This window comes from Cystoisospora suis (assembly GCF_002600585.1).
Source record: "Cystoisospora suis strain Wien I chromosome Unknown contig_2262, whole genome shotgun sequence".
Lineage (NCBI taxonomy): Eukaryota > Apicomplexa > Conoidasida > Eucoccidiorida > Sarcocystidae > Cystoisospora > Cystoisospora suis.
In genome coordinates, this window is record NW_027155061.1 from 618 (window position 1) to 24,408 (window position 23,791).

The following is a 23,791-nucleotide window of genomic DNA, read 5'->3' on the forward strand; positions in this document are numbered from 1 at the left end:
TCTCTATCTTCTTTCTCTTCTTCTCGGTTACCTCAGTATCTTTCACGTTTCTCTAGGAATGAGGGTGTCGCCTCCAGGCATGAAATTTACCGTAATCTCCCTCTCTCTCAAGCTGCTTCAACTCTATCAGTCTCTTCGAAGGCATCTGCTTCCTATCCCTTTGAAACGTTTACATATTCTCCTTCTCCGCCTCTCGCTCCTCCTTCTTTCACACACAACACCTGTCATACAAATCCATATCCTTCTATCTCTCCCCCTTTGCCAGATTCTTCTTCCTCTTCTTTTCTTCCTCATCTCCCTTTCGAAGGAAATGGAACTGCTCTCCACCATCACCAAGCGTTTGTATCTCCTTCCTCTTCTTCTCCTCCTTCTCCTCCTCACCCCCTCGAGCCTACCTCTTCTTCTTTGTGTCCTTCTCCACCCCCCCCTCCTTCTCTTCGTCCCTCATCTTGTTCTCTCGCATCCTTTCCATCTTCTTCGTCTACAGCTATATCATTTGCCGCCCGTCCTTGTTCTTCTTCACCTTCTTCTTCTCACCGTCATCTTCATGAGTTTATTTCCTTTTTGAGTCCTGCTCTTCTTACCGGTCCTTCCGATACGAAAGCAACTTCTTCTCCTTCAGCACCATCAAACAATCTCCTACTATTCTTACCTCCCCCTCCTCCTCCTCACCCTCCTATCCCTCCGCCTCCTCCTCCTCCTTATCCTTCCTCTTCTCCCCGTCCTCTCTCTTCTTCTATCATGGCGCCATCGGTACACGGAGGTTTTGTAGAGAGAGGTGAGGAGGGCCGAGAGACTCCGAAGAAAGCAGAAAGGCTAAGCGGGTCTATAGATCCACTCAAAAGTAGAGACTCCTCTACAAAGAGCAGCACACCTTCAGGGGGGAATGAAGATGAGGAAGATGATGAAGCGTTTACATTAAGTAGTACTCCAGGAGGAGAAAGAATAGGGGGGGAGAACAATAACCACGTGGGGTGTACATACACCACATCACCATCTCTCCCTTTACATGAGAAGGATTTCTCATCGTGTGTCCTTCTTCCTAAGGCCGGCAGATCGGCTTTCGTACATCCAGATACATCATCTTCCCGACCTCTCGAAAGAGAAAACGAAGAAGAAGAAGAAGAGAACGGCAAAAAGTATATCGTTGAAGAACAAAGAGAGTGTCCTATCCGGCACCAGATCTATTTCCAGCAACCATCTTCCTCGTCGTCTTCTCTTCCTTCATCTTTCTGTCTCCCTTCTTCTTTATCTTCTCCCCCCCCGTCTCAATCTCTTGTTTTCTCTCATCATCCTCGTCCTTCACTGAAGTGCTTTCTAGATGAAGAAGAAGAAGAAAGAACTTCTCTTTCTTTTTTGCCTCAGCATGAACTTCTTTCCTACCTACCTGAACAGAAGGAAAGATCTCTAGTGCAAAGCGCAAGTGGGCGGGGCTCCTACTTTCATGAGGAAGAGAAGCATAAAAGAGAAGAAGAAGAGCAACCGCAAAGCCTTCTTGAAGTTCCTCGGTTCTCAGAAGAGATGAAAGAAAGACCCCACGAAGAAGAGGAAGAAAGCAGAGGAGATGCCGGATGGTTAAGAAGGCTTGTAAAGAAGGCTCATATGAAAAGAGCAGATGAAGAAGAAAGAAGAGGAACGATTGATACCACCATACCTTCGGCAGACCGTATATCTTCTTCTTCGTTTCTATCCCCTCTACCTCAGTACGGAGAGAGTAAGACAGACCTTTCTTTCTTCCTATCAAAACAAGATGAAGAAGGACAGAAAACAAGAGAGGAAGAGAGATTCTCGTGGAAAGATGCTCTTCTTCATAAGGGGATCTATGAGGAAAGACTCGGTGAGGGAGAAAGAAGAAAGAAAGAGGAAGACTTTCGTGTAAGAGGAGATGACAATGAGGGATGGTATAGAGAGCATTCATCGTACTCTTCTTACTCCTTCTGATCAATCTCCGCACTCTTCTCCTAAGGAGGAGAAGAAAGAATTTCTTCATCTTGTTCTCCTTCCTTCTTAGGAAGGTTTTGCAGAGATTTCCTGACGTGTGTAAGGCGAAGGAAGAATCGAAGAGGAGCTGAGAATGAAATAGATACTACCCATAGAACTCAAGGAGAAGAAAGCTAGCTGAAGTGTGCTAATCTTGCTATGGTGCTTCATAAATCTCTTCTTCTCTTTCTGATCAAGGGAACGTTCTTTCTGACGGGACTTTCTTTCTCCTCCTCCTTCTCCGCCCTTTTTCTCTTTCACGGTTCTTGAAGAATGAAAAGAAGAAGAAGAAGAAGAAGAGGGGGAAGAAGATAGAAGATAAAGAAGATGGTTAACGGAGGATCAAGGAAAGAAGAAGAAGAGGAAGGAGGAGGAGGAGGCAACAAACGAGAGAAACAAAGCGCAGTCGAAACCTTTTCTCTTCTTCTCTCTTTTCCATGTATGAAGGCAAGGGGGGGGTAGTCGTAGTAGTAGGAGTAGTAGGAGTAGATGGTGATATGAAGATAGTGGAGGAGAGAGAGAGACTGAGAGATTGATGAGAGGTAAATGACACTGAAGAAGACAACGAAAGAGAAGAGATCTCTCCGAACCGTTTCTTTTTCTATCTATCTTTTTGTCTCCTTGTGATGGATGAGGGGATAATAGCCTTCTTAGATTCACTTGACTTTCTCCTCCTCGTTTCTACGTCTGGAGAAATGAATGAGGTCTACGAGTTAAAGAAAAGGATCAAAACCTATAGACAAGACAAGGGAGGCGTTCTAAGAGGGAGTCTACTCCCAGAGAGAAAGAAGAGAGAGAACTGTTTCTCTTTGTAGAGAGGAATATGATAGAAGAAAGAAGAAGGTAGGAAAGGAGAGAAGAGAAGGACCAAGAAGAGAAAGGGTTCATTTCTCGTCTGAGAGAGGAAGCGGGATACGACGAGTATGTAGTTAGGTAGAGAGGCTATGAGTTGTCTGACGCTGTCTGTTCATTTTGCTTTGATTCAGGTGTATATACACCTGAAAGATGTCCATCACCCTTCTCAACGTGATTTTCTTATCAGTGCGCAGTGTTCATTTTCAAAGGAGAAAAAGGTTGTATAGAGAAGATTTCTTTTAGGAGAGAAGAGGCTGTTTGAGATCTAACATTAAGATGCCCTCTTCTGTAAAGCAGAACCATTCCGAGGTTTCTTTTCTTTTTTTCCTTCTTTCTTTCTCTTCCCTTGGCTGGTCTCTGTATAGGAGTGTTGCAAAATATTTCTCATGGGACAACTCGTGAGAAGATCGAGAGAGAAGATCGAGGATGACGTATGAAAGATCAGGAGAGATAGAAAGAAGAAGTGCGTATCTTGTAGTTGGTAGATATCTGTGTACATTGCATGCAGTCCCCTTCATAAGCTTGTTGAGATATACGTACAGCAGAGAACAAGAGTGGAGAAATTTCAGAAGAGCGAGGCATCATCGTGACTGCCTCGGTCTTGTTTCCTTTCTCTTTTCCAAAAGCAAAGATAGAATGAAGTGAAAAGAATCTCCTGCAAGAAGATACAAACATACAGACGAAGAAGAAGGAGAGAAGAGACAAGATAGAAGAGCGAAGGACTAGTAAAAAATGTCTCTCGTACGCATTCGTTCTATGAGGGAGAGGAGAGAGGATCTCTAGAAAAGAGGTTTGTTTTGATGGTGACGAAACATCAGTTGTCATGCTGCTTTAGAGATTTTCTCTCTAGGTAAACCTCAGATGAATGTATGGTAGGTGTATGTACACCTGAGAATGGCTGGAAGGGCATTCATTCAGCAGTTCTCTTGTATTGAAGAGAAGCGATTCCTGGATGAGAAAGGAGATGTGTCTGCTTTCAAAGACGACGGGAACATAAGTCGTTAGTTAGAGAAGAACTCTCAAGATCTTCTTCATGCACATGTGTCTCTTCGAGGTTGGTTTTCTTAGGTGTATGTACAGCAGTAGCAATCATGGGTTTAAGAAGTTTTTTTTAGTTTCTATCACTCGTCTTTCTTAAGTTGTCCCCTGAAGCCTAAGAGAAGAAGAAGAAGAATATAATGACGAACCAGACCTCTAGAGAGAGAGAGTGAGGATGATCTTGATAGAGGTGAAGAAGAGGAAGAAGACTGGGGTGAGAGAGCTTCTCTTTCATATAGCTGTAAAAGATTCGCATGCTCTCCGGTGAGTTCTTTTCGAAGAGAAAGTGAAAAGCGTTTTTTCTCTCGAGAGTGTAAGCGAAATGTTCCTAGCTTCATCGGTCATAAGAATTCTTCTTCTTCGTCTTCTTCCTTATTCTCGTCTTTCGATTCTCCATGTTGGTGTGAAGTGATCTAGAAGGGACAAAAAGAAAGAAAGAGAGAGAGACGAGACACAGAGAGATTAGTTACTAACAAAGAAAGATGGAGAAGATGAGAATGATGTGTTTAAGAGAGGATGAGAGGAGAAAGGGAGAGAGATCTTCATGTTGTCTCCTTGTCTCAAGAAAAGGCTTTGCAAGTATTGAATGAAGCTCCTAGAGAAAGAAGATGAAAAAGAACAAGAAGAAGAGGCCCAAGAAAGCAATAAGAGAAATGAGAAGATCAAGGTTACACAAAGATGGAAGTCTAGCTGATTCGTCTTCTTTTTCTTTCTTCTTTCATTCCCATTTCTCTTTTTCTTAAGACCTCTCTCGTAGGTTTCTCTCTTATGTACAGAGTGTGATCTTTCTCTAATCCTATTCTCGGGGTGATTGATATAAGAGAGTGAATGAAATCCCTAAGAGAATGAATGAAATCCCTTCTCTTATTGGGTGGAGCTAGAGTGACGATGGTGGAAGGAGGGAGGAAAGAAAGAAAGATCTTGAACACTCCTCCTCGAGAGCTTCTTTCTTTCTATCTCTGTAAAGTCCTTTTCTCCACATACAAGCGATGTCTGTATCTATGTGTATATCCATCTATCCATCCATCTTGGTATCCTATATATGTATCAGGTAGATGAAGAATGTGAGAACGAGGCAGAAAGGAATAAGCTAGATGCTTTCCACACGTGGTTCTTCTTTCTCTCTGTATGTCCATCTCTCTTTTTTCGCCCTCTACGTTCAGTAATGTGAAAGAAGGGAAGCTAGGAAAATGATGATTCTCTCATATCGTCTTTTCCAGACGGTCTCCCGCTGTCTTTTCTCCTGAGAAAGAAGGGAAATAGAAAGAAAGCCTTTTCTCCATTTGTATATCAAAACGTACGTTTTCTTGTTTCTCACAGTCTTGCTCTCCGTCATTTCTTCTTCTACGAGTAGTAGTAGCAGCAGGAAAGAATGAAGTGAAGAAGACGAAGAAGAGGTAGACAGACAGAGAAGGTGTTCATGTTAATGGATCATCTATGTGTGATGTGACTCGTGAAGAAAGAAATTCCAACTTTTTATGCTTCATAGAGAAAGGAATTGTATTTAGATCAACAGAAGAGAACTCTGACGGATTCCTTATTCATGAATTTTAATGGATGAAAGAGGAAAAAGAAGAAAAGAACCTTTCTTTCTTGGAAGAAGGGAGGAGGAAGGAGAGTTTCTTCCCGAGAGGAGGAGAGAAAGAAAGATGGATTGCCGCTGTGTGTGTGTATGGGAATCAATCACTCACTCTCCCTTGAGGTGTATGTACACCTGCACCGAAAGCAGAACTGCCTTCTATCGAAAGAAAATAGCACTCTGGAAGGAGGTACCGTGTCTCTAATATTCATACTACTTGAGATAGATAGAGAGGTTTTATTTGTTTCATCTCCTAGATACAGACGAAGGACTTGTCTCACCATCGATTCAAAACGTCTATGGCGGTGCTTCAGGAGGAAATCCGATAGGATTTCCTCTAACAAGTAAACAGATGTATATACACCGTAGTAGAGATACATATACGACGAGGAAGAATCCTGTGAACAAGATAGATATTCGCATGCAGATCTCTTAGGAACGGTATCGGGTCGGGAGAACAACTGGAGACGGTGCCTGTCTCAGTGTAAAGTAGGTGGAGTAGAAACTGTTGTCTTTTCTTTCACACCGAGGCTAATGAAGATCGTGCTATACATAGGAGTAGAGAGAATCTGAGTTGAACGATAGATAAGAGAAGGAACTGTAATCTATTTGTCGATCCTTATGTTCCACCAAGTAGTATGGGTGATGCTTCTCCAACCTGCTTTTTAGCTATCGTAACAGACTCCCAAGCCATTCGAGGCAACCGGTCTTCGAGCGCTCTATACATACAACTAAGGATTACTTTACTAGAGTCGTGAGATATCTCCCTTCCTTGTTAGTTTTCTCTTAGCAAACCCACCGCAGGAATTCCTTCTTTGCGTACGTAGAATCTGCTTCACCTTTCTCATTGGTCATCCTGTACGTCAGCTAGCCTAGGCATGACGCATCTCTAAAGCTCCTCTATCTATCTATCTATCTTTCCGTCGTTGCATGGCCTCTGTCTCCCCCCCGCCCGCTCGCGTGCGCCCCGGAATGTACCGACATCACACTCATTCTTCTGTGGGGGGATCTGACTAGCTGCTGAGCAGCTAACTACCCGTCGTTTCTCTCTATCAGCTTTCGCGCTTGACCGCGGTCGCATCGATGTATTAGAAACTTCTTCTCTTTCTTCTCTTCTTATACTGTCGAACTCTTTGTCACGGTCGCCACTGGCAAGACTTCTTTGCCTGAGCTTTCAAATCAGAATGTGATAACGGGTGAATAGAGCCAACCGATCCGTGTGCGTGTGTGGAAGGTACTAAACAGGAGGTCGCTCAGCGATCTCAATGGTGCATGGTAGAGGCCTAGGATGTCGTGAGACGGCAGAACAGAGAAGTCCCTCTATTGCCTGACGGCACATCTAGGGTGGTGGGGAACTGCTAGTAACAAATCCAGTCGCACCAAATCTCTCCTTTCTGAAAAGCGAGATGAATGATGATCTCCTTCACAAAAGCGAATTCGAAATCTTTTGTCCGCATAGATCTCTCCTCCGTCTCTCTCAGGACTACTTCTGCTAAGAAAAGACACACCGCTTAATCATAACACGTTGGCGTTTCTATCCGAGGCAGTTTATCTCATCTGCACCTCTCTCTGACTTGCTGTGTAGGAAAGATTCTTCTCGTCCAAGCGTCTTTCCTTCCATCTACGTATGTAGAGAAGATACACAAGTGTATGATGTGTGGGTACCCCCTCCTTATGTAGCCGTGGAGTTATGTAGAGAAGAGAAATGAGAAAGGACGTTCATAAAGGGATATCGATCAATATATAGATATAGAAGATTAAAACGAGTTTACTAGGAAAGTCTCTCTTCTCCAGTATCGCCACCCTTCCACGCCATGTGTAGAAATAGAATCAGCGGACACCTCACCTCCTCCTTCACGTATACCTTTCTTTCTTTACCTTTGAACTGCCTACAACATAGATAGAGAGACTTAACGACCCTAGTGAAGCTCCTGGAAGCTTCATACATATGAACACATACCAGCCTTGCAGTAGCTTTAATTACAGCGAATCGTACCGCTCGCTGCATATCTATACATATATGTATGTATCTATCTATCTATACCTCTCTATCTATATAGAGAGAGACCTATCTAAATGGATCTACATATTTGACACGAATGTCTGCTCTGTATTGAAGAAAATGCATCTTCAGGAAACCCAACTGTTGCTATCACACACGAGTTTCTCCGTCTAAGAGTTTAGAGCTTGTCTCTTCCTCTCATTCAGTTCATGTCCTCTTCTTGCCTTTATTCAGCACCTCGTTTCCTCTACTCACCTTCCGATGCTATCTTCATCTATAACGCTTCTCCCTGAGTTGAAGTGATCTTTTCTCCTATATCCGACTATAAGGCGAAAGAAAGCTAATCCTGGCTACCTATCTATCCTTCGTAAATGTTTTCTGTTGTCCCTATCTGATCCGAAGATTGGTATATCGATTCCTTTACACCTGCCTATCTCTTTCTCTCCTTCTCATCCTCTCCTCATCTATCTAGACAGACACGACTCGCTCTCTCTGGATGTGTACTGCAGGGAAGAGAGGGAAAGGAAGACAGAAAGAGAGAGAGTTCTTCACAAATAACCCAGATTTCTTTGAAAGCTTTACAAAGTAAAACACAGAGGGGAGTCAACTGCACCTCTCTCCTTCTTCTACATACAAAGAATCCAAGAGTAGAACAGAAAAGAAAGAAAGACAGAAAGAGACGAGAAAAAAATAGATTAAGAAGACTCGCGAGTGAGAAATCCAAGCACTGGAGAGAAGCGGCAAGAAGGCAGGGAAACGAATGCGAGAGCACCCCTCTCAGGCGGCATGTCCTTCCATTTGCACTTAAGTATAATTCTTATCTGCACTAGTTACTCCTTCTCCTACTAATAGACTTCTTATAGCGATGAGGTGTAGATACACCCAACCCCCCCTGTATCGCCCCGTCGTTCCTCTCATTCCCCTCAGCTACACCACCTTGGAGGCTATCACCATGGACAGGAGAAGAAACAGAAGAGACTTTTAATGCTTCAAAGAAAAAGAAGAAAGGAAATCACAGGATCACAAAATGAAGAAGTTCATACACCCCCTCCCTCATCTATAGGATCGATGGCACTCTTCTTCGACACTACTCCCACTGCTACTACCTCGGAGCCAAGATCTGAACTTGAAGAGTTACTATACAAAGATATACACAGATACATATATAGCGAGAGAGATGTAGAAAGGTAGGCGAAGAGAGGTACACACATCAAGATATGTATAGACGCCACTTCCCCCTTCGTCTTCTTTTTTCTCTTCTCTTGTCCAATACACCCTTCACATCCTCGTCTTCTTCTTCTTGTTTTACCTCGAAGATCTCCTAAGACAAGGGAAGACATGAGCTCTGTCCTTCTTCCCTCTCTCCTCACCATGTAAGCCCATCTACGCCTTCATCGAATGTATCTCTACATAGAGGTATACGGTATGATCAAACGCGACGACACTCCTATTGTACACATACTCTTATATGTAATCGCATCTATATACACATGCACAGTAGATCTATGTAGGCTGCCTGCATGCAGAAGATGCGAATCGAGAGATGGTATAATCTGAAGGTCTCCTTTCTACACAGCCACAAGAAGAAGGGAAAGAGAGAAAGAAGGAGAGATGCTTAGAGAGGGAACTCATAAAGGTCTCCATGCATGAGCATTCCATTGGATTCGGCAACTTTCCTATCGATTTTATCGAACACAGATTGGACCTTCGACTTAAAGACAGAATACCATGAAGATGAGATAGGTTCTTTACTCGTCGTATCTCCTCTTGTAAGTTCTCCTTCTTCTCCTGTATGGAGAACCTTTGCCTTCACTTCAAGGAGACTGTTCTTTGTCTCTCCTTCATGCTCGACTGTCTTTTCATCTACAGCTTCTCCTCCTCCTGTCATCTTCTTCTTGAAGGTATCTCCTTCATGGCTACGCCTGAGTTGTTCTCCTTCTGTCTCTTCTGTGTGCGTGGTACCATCAGCAAGAGAGGTGGAAGAGGGGACATTCTTCCCGTCGGAATGAGGGAAGACAGAAGGAAGAGATTTCTGAAAAGCACCTAAGCCCCACAGACTCAAGTCCCACGCACCTCCGCCTAACGCCGCAGCTTCAGCTGCAGATGCATGCCCTAAGGCTTCCAGGAAAGTCATAGGAGATCCCCGAGAAGAAGAAGAGATCGTTTCTACATGCGCATTTTCGAGAGTTCGAATACCTTCTTTCAGTGCTTCTCGTTCAAAGGCTTTCGCAGGATCTTCCCTGATAAGCTGCGTGGCTGACGGATGATCGAAGAGCTTCGATGAAGAAGAGGAGGAGACAGAGCTCGCGACGTTATCATCTCCTGTCTTTCCGTCTTGTTCTCCCTCTTCTTTGGCGATCGCTGTAGTAGGTGTGGAGCCTCCATAAGAGACGAAAGAAGAAGAAGAGACAGCTTCAGAGGGTGAGGCCGTCATGGGTGGTAGAGCTGACTTGGTAGAGAAACAGGGAGAGGAAGCTGTATGAACTCCAGGGGAAAGAGTTCTCTGGAATGAGGAGGAGGACGAAGAGAACGAGCGACATTTCTCTGAAGGATTCTCCATGCGACGGGGGCTTGCAATAGAAGAAGACGTGTTCATAGAAGAAGGAGAGGAAGAGGGTGAGATAGTGTGAGAGGGCGAATCTTCTTTCTTCTCTTCTGTAGGGAGCTTTGCAGTCATTAGAGAGGGTGCCACAGGAAGTGGACTTTCTGAGAGGATACTCAGCATTGAACGGGGCTCTTCGAGGTCAGGAGTCAAGAGAAGTTTGGAGCTATCGTCGTTCTTAGAACTGTGTGGATGGCATCGATTTCGAGTGAACGACGATGACCTAGAGCACCTCTCCGTTGGGTTGTCTATATCACTCTGGTCGAAAGAGATCACGGAAGGCGGAGAAGAAGCCTGAAAGACATCAAGGACTGTATGATGAGCTTGAGGGGAGTGCGCGACAGCTGAAAGAAAGAGAAGAAAAGAAAGACGAAGGAAACAAGAAAGGAAGAGATGAAGTTAGGATTCGAGAGAAGACAAGAGAGAGAGAGACGGAGAGCATGGACGGGGAAGACCCACTAGACTGCTGTTGTGCCTAGTCGTACATACATGGGACGACCGACAGAAGAGACAGAGCACACAGAGTGAGAGGGAGGGAGTTGGAAAGATGTAACCGCGTGGGGATCGAATATCTGTTTGGATCAGTTGAATGGCGCGCTACATGCAGATGTCTGAAAAGCGTAGAGACGCCGAGGTAGTCCTGTGTTTGGAGTGTATATACATGGAAGGCGAGCGAAGTGAAAAAAGGATTTAAGTCATCCGAGAAGAGAGGCCTAAGACGAGACAGAAGGCAATCGATGTAAAGATGAAAGTATACGTACTTCCTTCTACACCTTCATTAATTGTGTTTCAAGTGGAGGTATGCTTGGAAGGCGAGCTACTGGGATTTCCTCTATACCCAAACCTTAAGTCAGGGAACTCCTACTTACTCAATAGAAGATAAGGAGACAACCCCTGTGTGGAGTACGAGAGAAGACGATGACAAGGGAGAAAGACAGGTGTTAACCTTCATACATACGACAATGGTTAGAATACACTTCTCCTTCATGAGGTGCGTGTACATACACCTCACTGCCGGACAGGTTTTGCAAAGAAGATAGACGTGTTGTATAGATAAAGAGAAAGGGGGAAAGGAGAGGAATACAAAGCAAAAACAAGAGAGAGAAGATATGACAATTTCAGGAGATTAGAAATAGCAAGGCGGCGGCTGAGCACTTTCGAGACACACACGAGACATGGCGATTAGGCCCTACAGAGAAACTTCTTCTGTCTAGATAGGAGGTAAAGAAAAGATACGCCGATAGAGACATTGCGAAGAAGTCTCTCCGTTCCTCTGAAGGTTTTCAACTAAAGGCTTCAGAAGGAAAGAAAAAAGACAGGACAAGCAAGGTTGCTTCTCGGTAGAGAAGGCCAACGAAGAAGAGGAAAAAGACAGGAAAGATTCTTAGATTCCTCGGCAAGTGTGCAAGTAAGTGATGACCTCGCCCTACGAGTCGCGCACATCAATCTTTTCTCTTCATAGCAAAGAAAGAACTGTCGGTGGGACAAAAAAGAGAGGGTTTTCCGCACGCTTCTTTCTCTTCTTACCGTACTGAAGACTGTCCTCGGTGTGAGAAGAACGGGCTATCGCTGCGCCGATAGCAACAACGATAGCCCGCATCGAGTGTTTTCGGAGATGACGCCACATAGTTTGAATGAAAAGGCTAGGGCAGTCGTAGTAAGAGTGATAGGGAGAGAGCGAAGAGAATCGAGATAAACTTTGAGATCGGCGAAGCTAGTGTCGTAGAGGGAACGACGTAAAGAAGCCGGAAAGAAGAAGAGAATAAAAGAAAGAGGAAGAAAGAAGGAAAGAGGCAGAAAGCACGAAACAAAAGTGTTAGCGGGAGGAAAGACACTGAGGACGTAGAAGGAGTCAGTTCGTTAGTCTGACTGGCAAGAGGTCTGTCGTGCGCAGAGCAAAAAAAGAGAGAAGGAAGAAGTGTCAGTAGTTACTTTTCACATGCCCTGGAGAGACAGCGTGGCGCGCATACACCCAGAGAACTTGAGCTGGGAAAGAACGAAGATACCCAGGGTCATAAAAAGACAAAAAAGAAAGAAAGAAGAATGAAAACACGCAGAGAGTCTGCTTTTATGTCAATACATCGATCTGTCCTCCCGCGATCCGTGCTCCCAGTTCTCAAGGAGACGGCAGAACGAGTGTGAGGGTAACGTCGAATCGGCCCTACGCCCGTCGTTGTTGGTCGGCGCACGCGCACACACCCGGAGAGAAACATGGACTGAACCTAGACCTTGAAACGAATGGAAAGAGACCTCTCTTTCTCAGTTTTCGTTGTACCGCATGAAAGGAGACACAGCTTGACCTTCTCATGCTATCAAGACAAGGAGTCAGGATTATGAAGCACGTTCTTTCTCCATAGCCAACAGAAGGAGAGGGCGCGTCTTGTAATTAGTCCGTCTCATTGCTAGACAAGTGTTCGTTAAGCAAGCTTCTTCCGCGAGTGTGGAAAGGTTTCCACGATGAAATAAGGGATGCTTAAAGAGGAGGACATAAAGAGAGGTTCCAGGAGATGTCATAGTGGAATTGTTCCAGGTGTGAAGGCACCATAAAACACACGTGTGCGGACGACCACGACAGATGACCACCCACGTTCTGTTTCCCTTGCCTTTTGTCGGTTCGTTCTTCGTTAAACCGTTTCTCTTTCTTGATACTCTAAGGAAACCACATGCTGTGTACCATCTAACTTTCTCTACTACAGGCGTCTGCCGTCAACAATGGAAACCTGGTCTCTGTGTATTCCAGTGAGAGATGAGTTCTGTATTCCCCTGTCTGTTGGTCAGGCTCACACAGCTCATGCAGGACTTCTTGGGCCGTGTAGTGAAGGCGCCGGCGAAAGCAGAACGACAGACAATGAGCGAGAAGCAGGAAGGGAAGAAAGAAAGAAAACTGAGATGGTCCCAACCGGGGTCGAACCGGCGACCTTCCGGTTATTAGCCGGATGCTCTAACCGACTGAGCTATAGGACCTGAAAGACATATCCAACAGGGCTGAAGACCCCCTATGACCGTATACAGAGCTCCTCACCTTTCCTGGAGCCATTAGCATAGCTATTACACCATTGTCGGAAATAAGTCTCTTTGAAGACCAGCCGCCTTCATGCACTGTATTACGATATCTACAGCGATTTGCACCATGGTACGCTGCGGTACGGCACCGCAGTTGATCGTAACCCAACCCGGTCTAACTGTCTCCCTCAGAGGGGACGTGCCCATGTGCTTCTATGATCCACCCGAATAAGTACATAGAAAAAGAATGAAATATAAGCGACGAGGGAATCTCTGGAGTTGTCTGTAATTTCTCCGTGTAACAGATCGGCCGACAGTGGACGGGTGAGAGAACGCAGTCGGCAACAGCTACTACACGAGAGAAAGATGTTTCTTTCTTCGTTTTTCGCTGATCTGCGCGTATTCCTCTATCCTGTTGCTTTTGCTTCGTCCTTCTGTCTATCTTGAGCCTTCGAGCCACGTTGCATACGATGAAGAGGCCAAACTACTGGGTTACCTAGCTACATAATCTTCTGCGGGTTCTCGTCTTGCCGGATAAGCAGAAGATAGATGGATAGGTAGATCAAAGCGGCCGATCAGTCGCTAAAGCATATTTCGGACTGTGAGAACGAACGCTCGCTAGGAAAATGCTACAGCAGGAGCTCCTTCCTTGTTTGTAGCTGCAAGTAGATCATTCACCGCCATCGCGAACACCTCCCTCCTTCTCAAGTTCATCATGCATGTGTCTCTCTGAACGTTTCCGTTCTACTACCTTTCTTCTGCCGTTTACCCATCTTCCTGCTCCCACTCTTTCACAAGCTTGTGCCTCTTTCGAAACACACAAACGAGAGCTGATTGACCCTCACATATTTCCTTGGAAGCTCACTGCTTGCAAGAGACACCATGAAACAGGCTGGATTTCGTCCGAGAAGAACGCCTCTTTCATTCTGCAGAAGAAGTGAGTGCATATTCCCATTCAAGCAGTTATGAAACAACAGAAGATAAGCTCTAAGATAAACTCTAAGCTATGTCTTCCTTAGATTCCGACACTCTCAAGCTCCATCTTTCCTTAAAGTGTATCATCGTTGGGAAGGAGGCGGAGTGACCTAGCTAGAACAGACCGATGAGCTGTGGTAAATCCCTTTGTCTGCATGCCTTGTTGCTAAAAACAAGCGACAACCTCGGAGATTTCCGTCTTGGCTTACGCCTTTTCCCTTTCTTTTTGCTCTAGGATACACTTTCTCTCATTTTCCATGCACTGCCATCTGAATGGCCGGGAGCGTCTTGAAATCTCAGTCTTGCTATCTATTCTCGGACCACCCATGTTCTTGAGGTCTGGATGTGCGTGTTTTATTGGAGGGCCTTTCTTGTTTTCTTGTCTTTGAACTGGCAGTGAAGACAAGGAAGAATCCTACGGCTTGCGAAGGAAACGCCCATGTCCCTGTCCACCTTCTCCGGCCTCCCCTACCGGTTTTCTCCCATCGACACCTGTGACTTTTTCTGTCTCTCCTAACTTTTTCTTCCTATCGTTCTTTTGTCAGAAAGTTGAAAAAGCCACCTTCTTTCCAGGCTTGAGGTAAGTCACAAGGTCTTTTCCATGCAGACCTCTCACCCCGTCTCCTTGGCTATAAGAAGAGCCCTTCCCAGTCTGGTGTCATCTCTCACTATTTCTTGGGAGCTGTCGGCAAAATTTGTTACTTCTGCTTTGCTTCTCTCCTATTTTCAAAGAAATCTGCAAGGACATGCCGGCTACTTTTCTTGAATGCGAGCGAGAGACAACGACGCGTCTATATATAAGACAAGAGGAGACATGCGGGAAGCGTAGGTTTCACATCTTGGTCCAATGAAGCTCGATCTCCTGGCTATCTTTCTTTCTTATCTTCCCACGTATTCCTCTCTATTCTTTTCTCTCCTACTTCCCCAAACACGTCTTTCTTCTGGAGTAATGTTCACCTATCCTTACACTGAGAGAAAATGAGAGGAGAGATCACATGCGCAGATCTTCTTTTCCTCAGAGAACCGGAGAACATAGATAGACGCGTTAGAGAGTAGACTTCTCAGTTCTGTCTCTCCCTTCTTCCTTTCTAGTCGCTTGCCCATGCTCCTTTGTCGCAACAGACACAAGAAGTGAGAAAGACAATCGACAAAAGCCTTCTTCTCTTTCCAGATACGAACCTAAAGTCTGACCCGTCCCAAGACTTGCTCCTGCTGGTCGTGCCCCTGTATCTCTCTGCTTTACAGCAAGCATCCAACTTCTTGTTAAGGCAGCAGAGTAGAGATGCCTACCAGCATTTTCTTCTTTACTTCTCCACTTGCTTCCACTCATTTTCAGTCTCCCTTCCTGTATACATAGCCTTGCTTGGCATCTACACCTATGAGTACCTTCTTAGTTGAGTATCCATCCATACATACAGATTTCTTTCGTCTGGATATACAGAAAGGATTACAACTACGTATAAACACCTACATGTATATATATATGCACATTTGTGTCTCCCCTTTCATACATACATGTGCCTGTGTATAGGTATATGTATACATTTGTCCTACGTATGCGTCAGGTATATATCTATGAATGTATGAAAGGATGAAGGAGCGAAAAGGAAGTTTGCCACTGGCATATTCATCACACAAACTCCAACAAGATGAGGACTGTTTCTTCTTCAACTCCCGTCTGCTTCATGGAAGGCGATCGACTGCTTCGATCTTTCGCTCTTGACCTTACCCTTCACTCCTCGAAACATAACTAGCTCAGATCTTTTCGCAAAGTTGTATACAGACACAAGGATTCATACAGATTTGTATTTCGAAGAATAGTGTTATACTGCTCTTCTACGCTTCATTTGTTTCTATTGGTTTCCACGAGGTTCTCCTTCTATCTTTTCTTTCTTCCTCGAGCCATCCTTTCACATTTTACAAGGTCAGCTCCTTTTCTCTCCTGTTGCAAAGGCTGGCGCTTTATCTCTGCATGTATATTCCTATAAAGTCTCTTATACACAGATGGTGCAGTTCAGTTCTGTTCTCATTGAAAGTCTCTTTCTCGTAGTTAGTCAGACAGCCACAATGCCTTTCTGTCTAGCCGTGTCTACTACTTGAAACGAGAAGATGAATTACTACGGCGGAGACCTCTATCCAAGTCGAGGTGGAGGAGGAGGGGGCAGCATGAAGGCTGTCTTCCTTGGGGTTGTAGGCCTAGCTGTCTATGGAGCTCGATGGTGGTTCTATAGCTGGATCGCCGAAGCACGCCGCTCCAAGCAACGCATGCAACCTCTCTGGCTAGCTGACAAAGAGGTCCGTCCTCCAAATAGCTACATCAATCTCTCCTCCAGTACCGCAAACCATCTACAGACCTTCACTCAAGATACCTCAATCTGTATAGACATATGTGTACATGTATATTTGCAGATTTATCTATAGATATATGGAAATATATCTATACCTTTACATATCCGTAGACATGAATTACTGTATGTATGTCTGTATATCTACAGAGAAGAGTGCTCTATGTATGCGAAGGACTAGTGTGTTTCTACGTAGAGACTTTTTACTTTGATGGATCTCTCTGTGCCCGTGCACTTATCTTCTTTTCGTCAGCAAGACAGACATCCAACAGCTCAATCTTTCTGCTTGCATTTCTGCTTTTCTTTCGTGTCTCTTACTTCCCCTATCCACCTCTTTTCTTCCTCTCTGTACTCTCTACAAAAGTAAAGCCAACACAGTGACCCCCCCAGGCTTCTTCTTCTTCGTCTTCTATTTCTTCTGCTCTCTCTTCCCCCTTTTACTCATACAACTCCCTCTATTCAATTCTTCGTATGCATGCATATGTGTTGTATATATCTTACTGAGACACCTCTCTCTTCCTCTCAAGCACCCACCGGTTCTTTTCTTCCTTTCTTTCACCCTTCTCTTCTCTTTCTCTTTCTGTTCTTTTCTATTGTCCTTATGATCATCTTCTTTTTCTTCTTCTTCTTCTCTTCAGCTGCGCTGTCCAGACATCCAAGAAGAGTCGGAAGCGAAGACACGCTCGAAGCTCTTTGAATCGATTGACTATACACTTCTCATACACCTCGTAGGAACATCGACGTATATTCCCCCATCCCTAAGTTCTTCGACCTCAGACGTCCCGGCTATGAGCGGAATGACGAGTGGCAGATCTGTCTATTCAGGAGAAATGTTAATTGAATTCACTCTTAAGAAAGAAAACGCTTCGATTGCACTTGAGAAAGGAATTTCTCTCAACTTCTCTGGAGGCGTGATACAGGGCTTATGGGTTAACGGCAAGCATATTGCCGCTGATGGCTTAGCTCTACAATCTCCAGGTATGTCATGAAAAAGAAAAATGCCTAGCTTCCTTTCTTTTACTTTCTGATTCTCGATGGCGGCGTTGCCTCTGGGGTGTATGTGTACATACACTCCAAAAGATGACTTCAAGATGTCTATTGTGCACATCCCTTGAGTGAAGAAAACAGAGGATGATGAGCTCCGCTTAATCTTCGTGGTTGTCGTGGATTTCTTTCTCTTTCGTCTTAATATTTCTTTCATCTCCCGTCCTTTCCTATGAAGACAGACGACCCGTAGGAGGTAGAAGAAGAGAAAGAATAGAAGACCAAAGCTTACTGAAGTGTCCGTACGTTTCGCCTTTTCCTACAACACCTTCCTACAGAAGTTACAGGTTCTAGATGAGCGGACTGATGGCATTTGGAGTGCATGCAAATCGGTCGCTTCTCTCTTTTTACCTCCTAAATGTACATAATGAGCTGATAGTTGATCTACGTATGTATAGATGTATAAGGGTGTATACATAGTACTACGACAACAGCAGTTCAAAATAGCACACACATATTCGTACGTACATATTCATACAGACTTTCTATCAGATAAAACTGTCTTGTTTTGTTTGCAATTCATGTCCCTCCCTCTGTACACACTCGTTGATCAAGGCGTACACAGATATATATGTATCTCTCTCTGTCTCTTTTCTTCAACCTGTATACAATGTCTATGGCGACACTCAGGAGGGAGAAACGTTTCTATCTTCGTACAAGCGCTTGCATCTACAGGAGGCTCGAGACATTAGTTTGTGTGTTCGGCGGGAATATGTATGAGCCATCATAGAGCCATAGGAGGTAGCTATATAGGGAAGCCCTAGGCAGTCAGGTCCAAACTCCTCTTATTCCTTCTATCCATCATTATTAGAAAGGTTTGCTCTTACCTCTAAAGGTTTTTTCTTCTCACCTTTCGTACTTCTCTGTAGGTGGTATTCTCATAAGGTAGAAATCCGACAGATGAGTAAGATAAACATACACTAGATATATGTTACATATCTCTCTCTCCCCTCTGTCTACCTCTCCGTGTACGGAACTTCTCTTCTCTTTTTGTCTATCTATCTATCTATACTATCGATCTATCCATCTGCCTGTCTACCTCTCTATCTATCTCTAGTCTATCTCTCTATCTATGTGTCTATTGATCTCTTTATTTATCTTTCTTTTCTTAGGACTATTTTCTTCGTTGTTCCACCACCATGAGCCTATCCAATGGCGACGCCATCGGCTGTACATACCTGGAGAATGGCTGACGCACACACAGAGAAATCGTGTCTTTGTCTCCTTTGTTAACGGCTTTGATCACGCAGGTAAAATGCAAATACAAGACGAAGAAAGAGAAAGAGACAAAAAGAAGAAAAGGAAGAAGAAGAGCTTGTCTACTGCCCCGTTATCTTAGCTAGTTGGATGCTAGACTTTCACTCTTGGTTTTTTTCCTATCGAGAGATTTTCCTATCTTTCTAGTCTTTCTTTCTATCGGCCATGTCTCTCTTGTGCTTCAAATCTGTTTTCGGCATCCATTTGTATTTTCTTTTTCATTTGTCTCTTATTTCTTTCGAACCTCCGTCTCGTCTCTTCAAGGAAGGAGGGCTAACCCGGGAGGAGACAAAAGGAGGGAAAAAGGAAGAGAAATGATTCTTTAGATGGACGATTGCACTTGAAAGGAACCTTTACACTTCCCTTCCTTCCTGTCCTTCTATTAATACATAGAGACAGCCAGCACCTCTCTATTCTATTCATCTATATACACACCTAAACATACAAAGGAATCTATATCTAAACGTACAGGCATATGCAGAGAGATGAGCTCGTAGGCACTTATCTATCAGTTTGAAAGCTTAGTGGGTCTCAGATGGCAGTTTCTCTGAAGCGGGTTAAGCCACGGTTTTCTCTTTCTGTGTCTCTCACAGCTTTTACTTCATTGATCTATGAGTGACTCTATCCACCGCTTTTGTATCGTGTCTCTCCGTCTTCTTCTTCTTTTTCTTCATCTCTTTTGCTAGCTCATTTAGAGGTCTGTAGCTTTCCAGCCGGCGTTTCTCAAGCTTCCTAACCTTTTCTTGTCGATGCTCTACATGTTTCTGGTCTAGCTTTCTCTCTCTCTCGCTTTCTTTCTTTCTTCATCTTTGTTTGTCATTCTTTCTCTCTCTCTTTCCGTTCTTCTCAACTGGGTTGTGTGTGGGAGATGAAGACGAAGACAATAAGAGAAAGAGGAAGAGTGAGAAGGTGCCTTCTGACAAGCAAACAGAGAAAGACGTGTTAAACTTCAACTCGCACCGGTTGATTTAGGATAGTCAATCTTGCTGAGATGGAGAAAGATGTTTGCTCTCTAAAGGTCATGTTTCCTCTTGTCTATATATATATATATACAGACCTCTACTTGCTAGATCTATAGAGAGATGGAAAGAAAGAAGAGAAGAAAGAAAAGAAGAGACTTCAGTCCTCAGGCGTTTCTTCTCTTGTCTTTGTATCATCCAGATCAAATCTTTCCCCTGAATAAACTAAAGGGTTTACAGTACACATACGTATGTAGGCCATACATATCGATATACCTCTCTCTCTCTTTGGATATGTATCTGTCTGTATATATACAGAAACGATCTATGGACCACAAGATAGGCAATCTATATAATATTGTTCCAGACTCATTTTAGCTTATTTCTCACTCGAGGTGTCTTTGTCGCCGTCTTATTCTTCTTCTGCTTTAAGCTCGATATCCCTTGTGCCCTGTATCGATTGCATGTCGATGACAATGATGATGTGGGTCATGTTGACTTCGATGCTGCTAGCTGTTGGAATGCAAAGAACAACAGACGCCAGAGACAACGAAGAATACCTCTTTGCTGATGGCCGCCTCTACGAAGCTCATCGAATCTTTCCTTGCTTTGATCAGCCTGACCTACAGGTAAACTCAGAGAGAGAGAAATCTCTCTTTCTCGTCTATGGTGGTCTACGACCTCTTTTCGTTTCCACAGTTTTCTTCTTCTTCTTCGTCGTCTGTTTATGTGCTTCTCTGATCTCATGGAAATGCAAATCAACAAGACAAGAGGAAAGCCAGCCAGTATATCAATCTTACATCGATCTGTCTTAACCTATCTATGTACAACTATTTCACTGTCTATCTTATAGACTTACGCCTCTTCTTCTTTTGAGTGAGAAAGCAAAGTGCACTGTCTAGACATTTGAAAGCTGCCCTCGCGGACTTCCTGTAGAACTTCCCGTCTCACTACACACAAGTCATCCGATCAGGGAGACGGAAGACAAATCAGAGAGTTTCTACGAAGACCTCTTTCTTTTCCGCTGACCATGAAATTCTTCTCTCCACTTCTTTCTAGGACTTCTTTCCTTCTCTATAGAGCATAGACCTCTTCTTCTGCTTTCCTCCTAGGACTCGAATTGGAGAGTCAAATAGGAGAGAACGGCTGATAAGGAATTTCTCCACACTCATGCCACTACCACTACTACTATTGCTACGGCTCCTCTCCTCATCAGAGACGTTCTTCGGAAACTTTTCTTTCTTGTCTCTTTCTCGGTTTCTCCTCTTCTTGTCTTCTTCTTTTTCTTCTTCTCCTCCTAGGGAACCTTCACCCTAACAGTCGCAGCACCTCCGAATGCCTATGTGGTGACAAACAGTAGGTTTGCTTCTTAAACAGGGTCTTCAAGAGGGAGCTGAGAGAGAGTCTTATGAAATAAATCTAGTTACCTAGTTAACGGGAGACACATTTCCTATCTCAGGGTGTTCACTATAGACTCTTTCCTTCGTCATCTCCTTCAGATACTCTCCTTTTCTCTCCTCTTTTCTTCTTTCTCTCTCTCTTCGTCAACCTCTCCTTCTCTCTTAACCGCCTGTTGCTCTTGTAGTCTCGCTGGCAGTTCTTCGTATCTGATTCAAATCTTTCATGTGAATGCTTTCCCCCCATCCCTGATAGAGGAAACGAGCACAAAGGAAAGATGAAGAATGCTTAGAAAACAATGGATAGAAGCGGGGGGAAGAAAACCTGTATACGTATACATAGAGATACATGTACACGTACATATAGATATACGTATATATAGAGAGGATAGGGAAATGACGATGAGGGAGGAAGAGGGAGAGCGTGAAATATTTGAGAAGTTTCTAGACAAGAACTACTGCTCTAGGTGTCTTCGATTTCCCCCTTCCTTGGGCTGCTGAATCTCTCTTTGCTTAGCTTCTCTATAAGTCTCTTTCTCTTCGTGGCTCCTATCCATCTATCTTCTCTCTATCTGTGTCTGCTACGGCAGATGTCTGGAGAAGATGTCTTTCGACTCTTAGCTTTATCTCATTTATCAGTCCTGCTTATCCCATCCTTTATATATAGAATCCCTACATATGGAGTTCACATACTTCACGAGCAACCAAACTCTTGCGTCTTGTTCTTCTTCTCTAGATCCCTGGAGATAAGAGAGATGGATATCCATCACTGAAAACGCTCATTCCTTAATGAATTCTGACACCGATACAAATTCTGTTTCAGCATATCTCTCCCTCTCTCATACATGCATATAGAAAGATCTACGTCGCGCTGAACCACACATAGGTGCTGTAGCTATCTGTGTAGTGAACTAAAAAAGATATCTATATCGAGAGAGAGAGGGCGAGAGAGAATCTTCTTTATTGTTCCTCTAGTCTTCATTGTGTCGAAGGAGGGACGGGCCGAGGATATGATATGATGTAATACTCCACATAGCCTAATGAGGGGTCTCTTCAAGTTTAGCGGCTTCTTTATCAAATAAAAGGTTCAACGCTCATACGTTAAAATCTCTTCATTCTCTGTCCGTGAAAAGAGTCACTTGACTTGTAGGATCAAAGAGGAAGAGGCGAAAGAATGAGAAATATGTTTGGAGTGTGGATCCCTTTACTCTAGAAAGAGTGATTTGTTAGCTGTTCTGTTGAAGGAAGCGTGAGAATGGAATCTTTCCAAAAACACTCACTGACATCTTATACAATCTCTGGTGTATGTACACCTGAGACAGACACTCTCACCTATCATCCATCTCTGCATGCAGCGGGATGTGAGTGTATCTATCAAGCTTATACAATGATAGGGGTGGCGGTGTTCTTCTGCTTTCTTGGTTCTCAGCTCAAGTGAAGACGGTGTACAGAGATACAGTTGAATATACACTGAAGACACGTCAAGAAGAGACTCCTAATGTCGATGAATCTCTACCTCCATCTTTCATTGACGATGTTCCTCGGTAGGCATCTATCCACATGTCTATCTATCTCCTATCTTCTCTTCTTGCGTCTTCTCTTCTTATCTGCTCTTTGTCTATGTCCGACCTTACTCAAACAGGGAGCAGAGAGATTCTCCTTTGTATCTGGTCTACAAGTCTGCCTTTCTCCATCGAGATCAGACATACATACGACCAATTGAATCTAAAAAGACTAACTATAGAACCACCTTTTTCTTCGAAGGCGGTGCACGCGTTTTTCTTGCTATGATCGCCTAACACCTATGAGTTACGAAACAGGAACGAAGCCTTTCACTTTCTTCCTTTCTTTCTCGTTCCATATCTTACATATGTCTTTTTGTTTTCTCTCCTAGATCTTCTCTCTCCCTGTATCTTTCCTATCTGAAGAAATCTCTCCTCTATTTTAGGGTGCTAATTTTCTGTGAAAAGAGCCAGCCTATTCTCGTGCACCAACATCCTGTCTTGGCCTACTTATCGTTGACCTCTAGGCGTCATTCATTAGACTCTTCTATCTCTTCCTCTCGATGTTTCTCTAGATATCCTATGCTAAGCATATTCAGCTCTCTCTCTCTTTCAGTGTATGTACATATCTATATTCAGTCCTTTTCTTTTCCATTTGAAAATACTGCCTTCACCACAAGTCGCTGCTGTTATTGCTTTTCACGGGAAGCCTCCGCTGTACATACACTCCATTCTCACTCCCCTACTTGTTTGGATGGTGGTCTCAAGACCTCAGCTAGCCAACTCTATGACGCATGCATACTCCACGCACTTCACACACGGTTCCTCTTACTGTTTAAGGAAGTCTCTTTCTCCCATCATACTGTGTTGCCTAGCTGACAAATGTCGATCTAAAAGCATCTCTTGCGTATATCTATCTCCTGCACCGATCGCAGTCTCTGTGTACACAGGGAGAGAAACGGCAGGCAGTCTATCTCTTCTTCAGCTTCGAGTAGGTAGAGTATCTCGAGAATCGCTTCACAATAGCGTCCAGTGACACAGATCAATCTGTAGACATACACACATCCATATGCAGGTATATAGCTATGTCAAAAATGTATATATGTTCTATGGCAAAGACTGTGTACATACATGTATATAGATGTTCTATAGAGAAGTCTGTATACATCCATGTGTATAGGTTTGTATAGCGAAGTCTGTACAGGTGTATACGTTCTTTGCCTTCAGCGGCGCGTGCAAGGTGTGGACGTTTA

At 44.0% G+C, this 23,791-nt stretch overlaps 3 protein-coding genes across 3 annotated transcripts in view; 2 read left to right on the forward strand and 1 right to left on the reverse strand.

Moving 5' to 3' along the window:
• CSUI_004759 (uncharacterized protein) overlaps positions 1 to 5,440 on the forward strand; it is a 5,703-nt gene extending 263 nt beyond the window's left edge. The window contains exon 1 of the mRNA XM_068064943.1: positions 1 to 5,440. This exon is cut by the window's left edge and continues 263 nt beyond it. Within this exon, the coding sequence (XP_067923075.1) occupies positions 742 to 1,941 (1,200 nt within the window). The 5' untranslated portion in view covers positions 1 to 741 and the 3' untranslated portion in view covers positions 1,942 to 5,440.
• A 2,225-nt stretch (positions 5,441 to 7,665) lies between these two features.
• CSUI_004760 (uncharacterized protein) lies at positions 7,666 to 12,113 on the reverse strand. The gene is made up of 2 exons (XM_068064944.1): positions 11,584 to 12,113; positions 7,666 to 10,400 (listed from the first exon to the last, which is right to left on the reverse strand). The coding sequence occupies exons 1-2, from the start codon at positions 11,681 to 11,683 to the stop codon at positions 9,070 to 9,072; spliced, it is 1,431 nt and encodes a 476-aa protein (XP_067923076.1). The 5' UTR covers positions 11,684 to 12,113; the 3' UTR covers positions 7,666 to 9,069.
• A 2,228-nt stretch (positions 12,114 to 14,341) lies between these two features.
• On the forward strand, positions 14,342 to 22,584 carry CSUI_004761 (membrane alanyl aminopeptidase; the record flags this gene model as incomplete). The annotated part of the gene is made up of 6 exons (XM_068064945.1): positions 14,342 to 16,329; positions 17,018 to 17,357; positions 18,536 to 18,673; positions 20,018 to 20,268; positions 20,941 to 20,995; positions 22,466 to 22,584. Exons 1-6 carry the CDS (start codon positions 16,144 to 16,146, stop codon positions 22,582 to 22,584), a joined length of 1,089 nt encoding a protein of 362 aa, XP_067923077.1. The 5' UTR covers positions 14,342 to 16,143.
• Positions 22,585 to 23,791: the final 1,207 nt, after the last annotated feature.

Coding starts and splice junctions, on each gene's coding strand:
- CSUI_004760 (XM_068064944.1), bottom strand. CDS start 11,683: ATGTGGCGTCATCTCCGAAAACACTCGATGCGGGCTATCGTTGTTGCT. Junction 10,401..11,583: donor CGAGGACAGTCTTCAGTACG/GTAAGAAGAGAA, acceptor TCTTTCTTTCAG/CTGTCGCGCACTCCCCTCAA.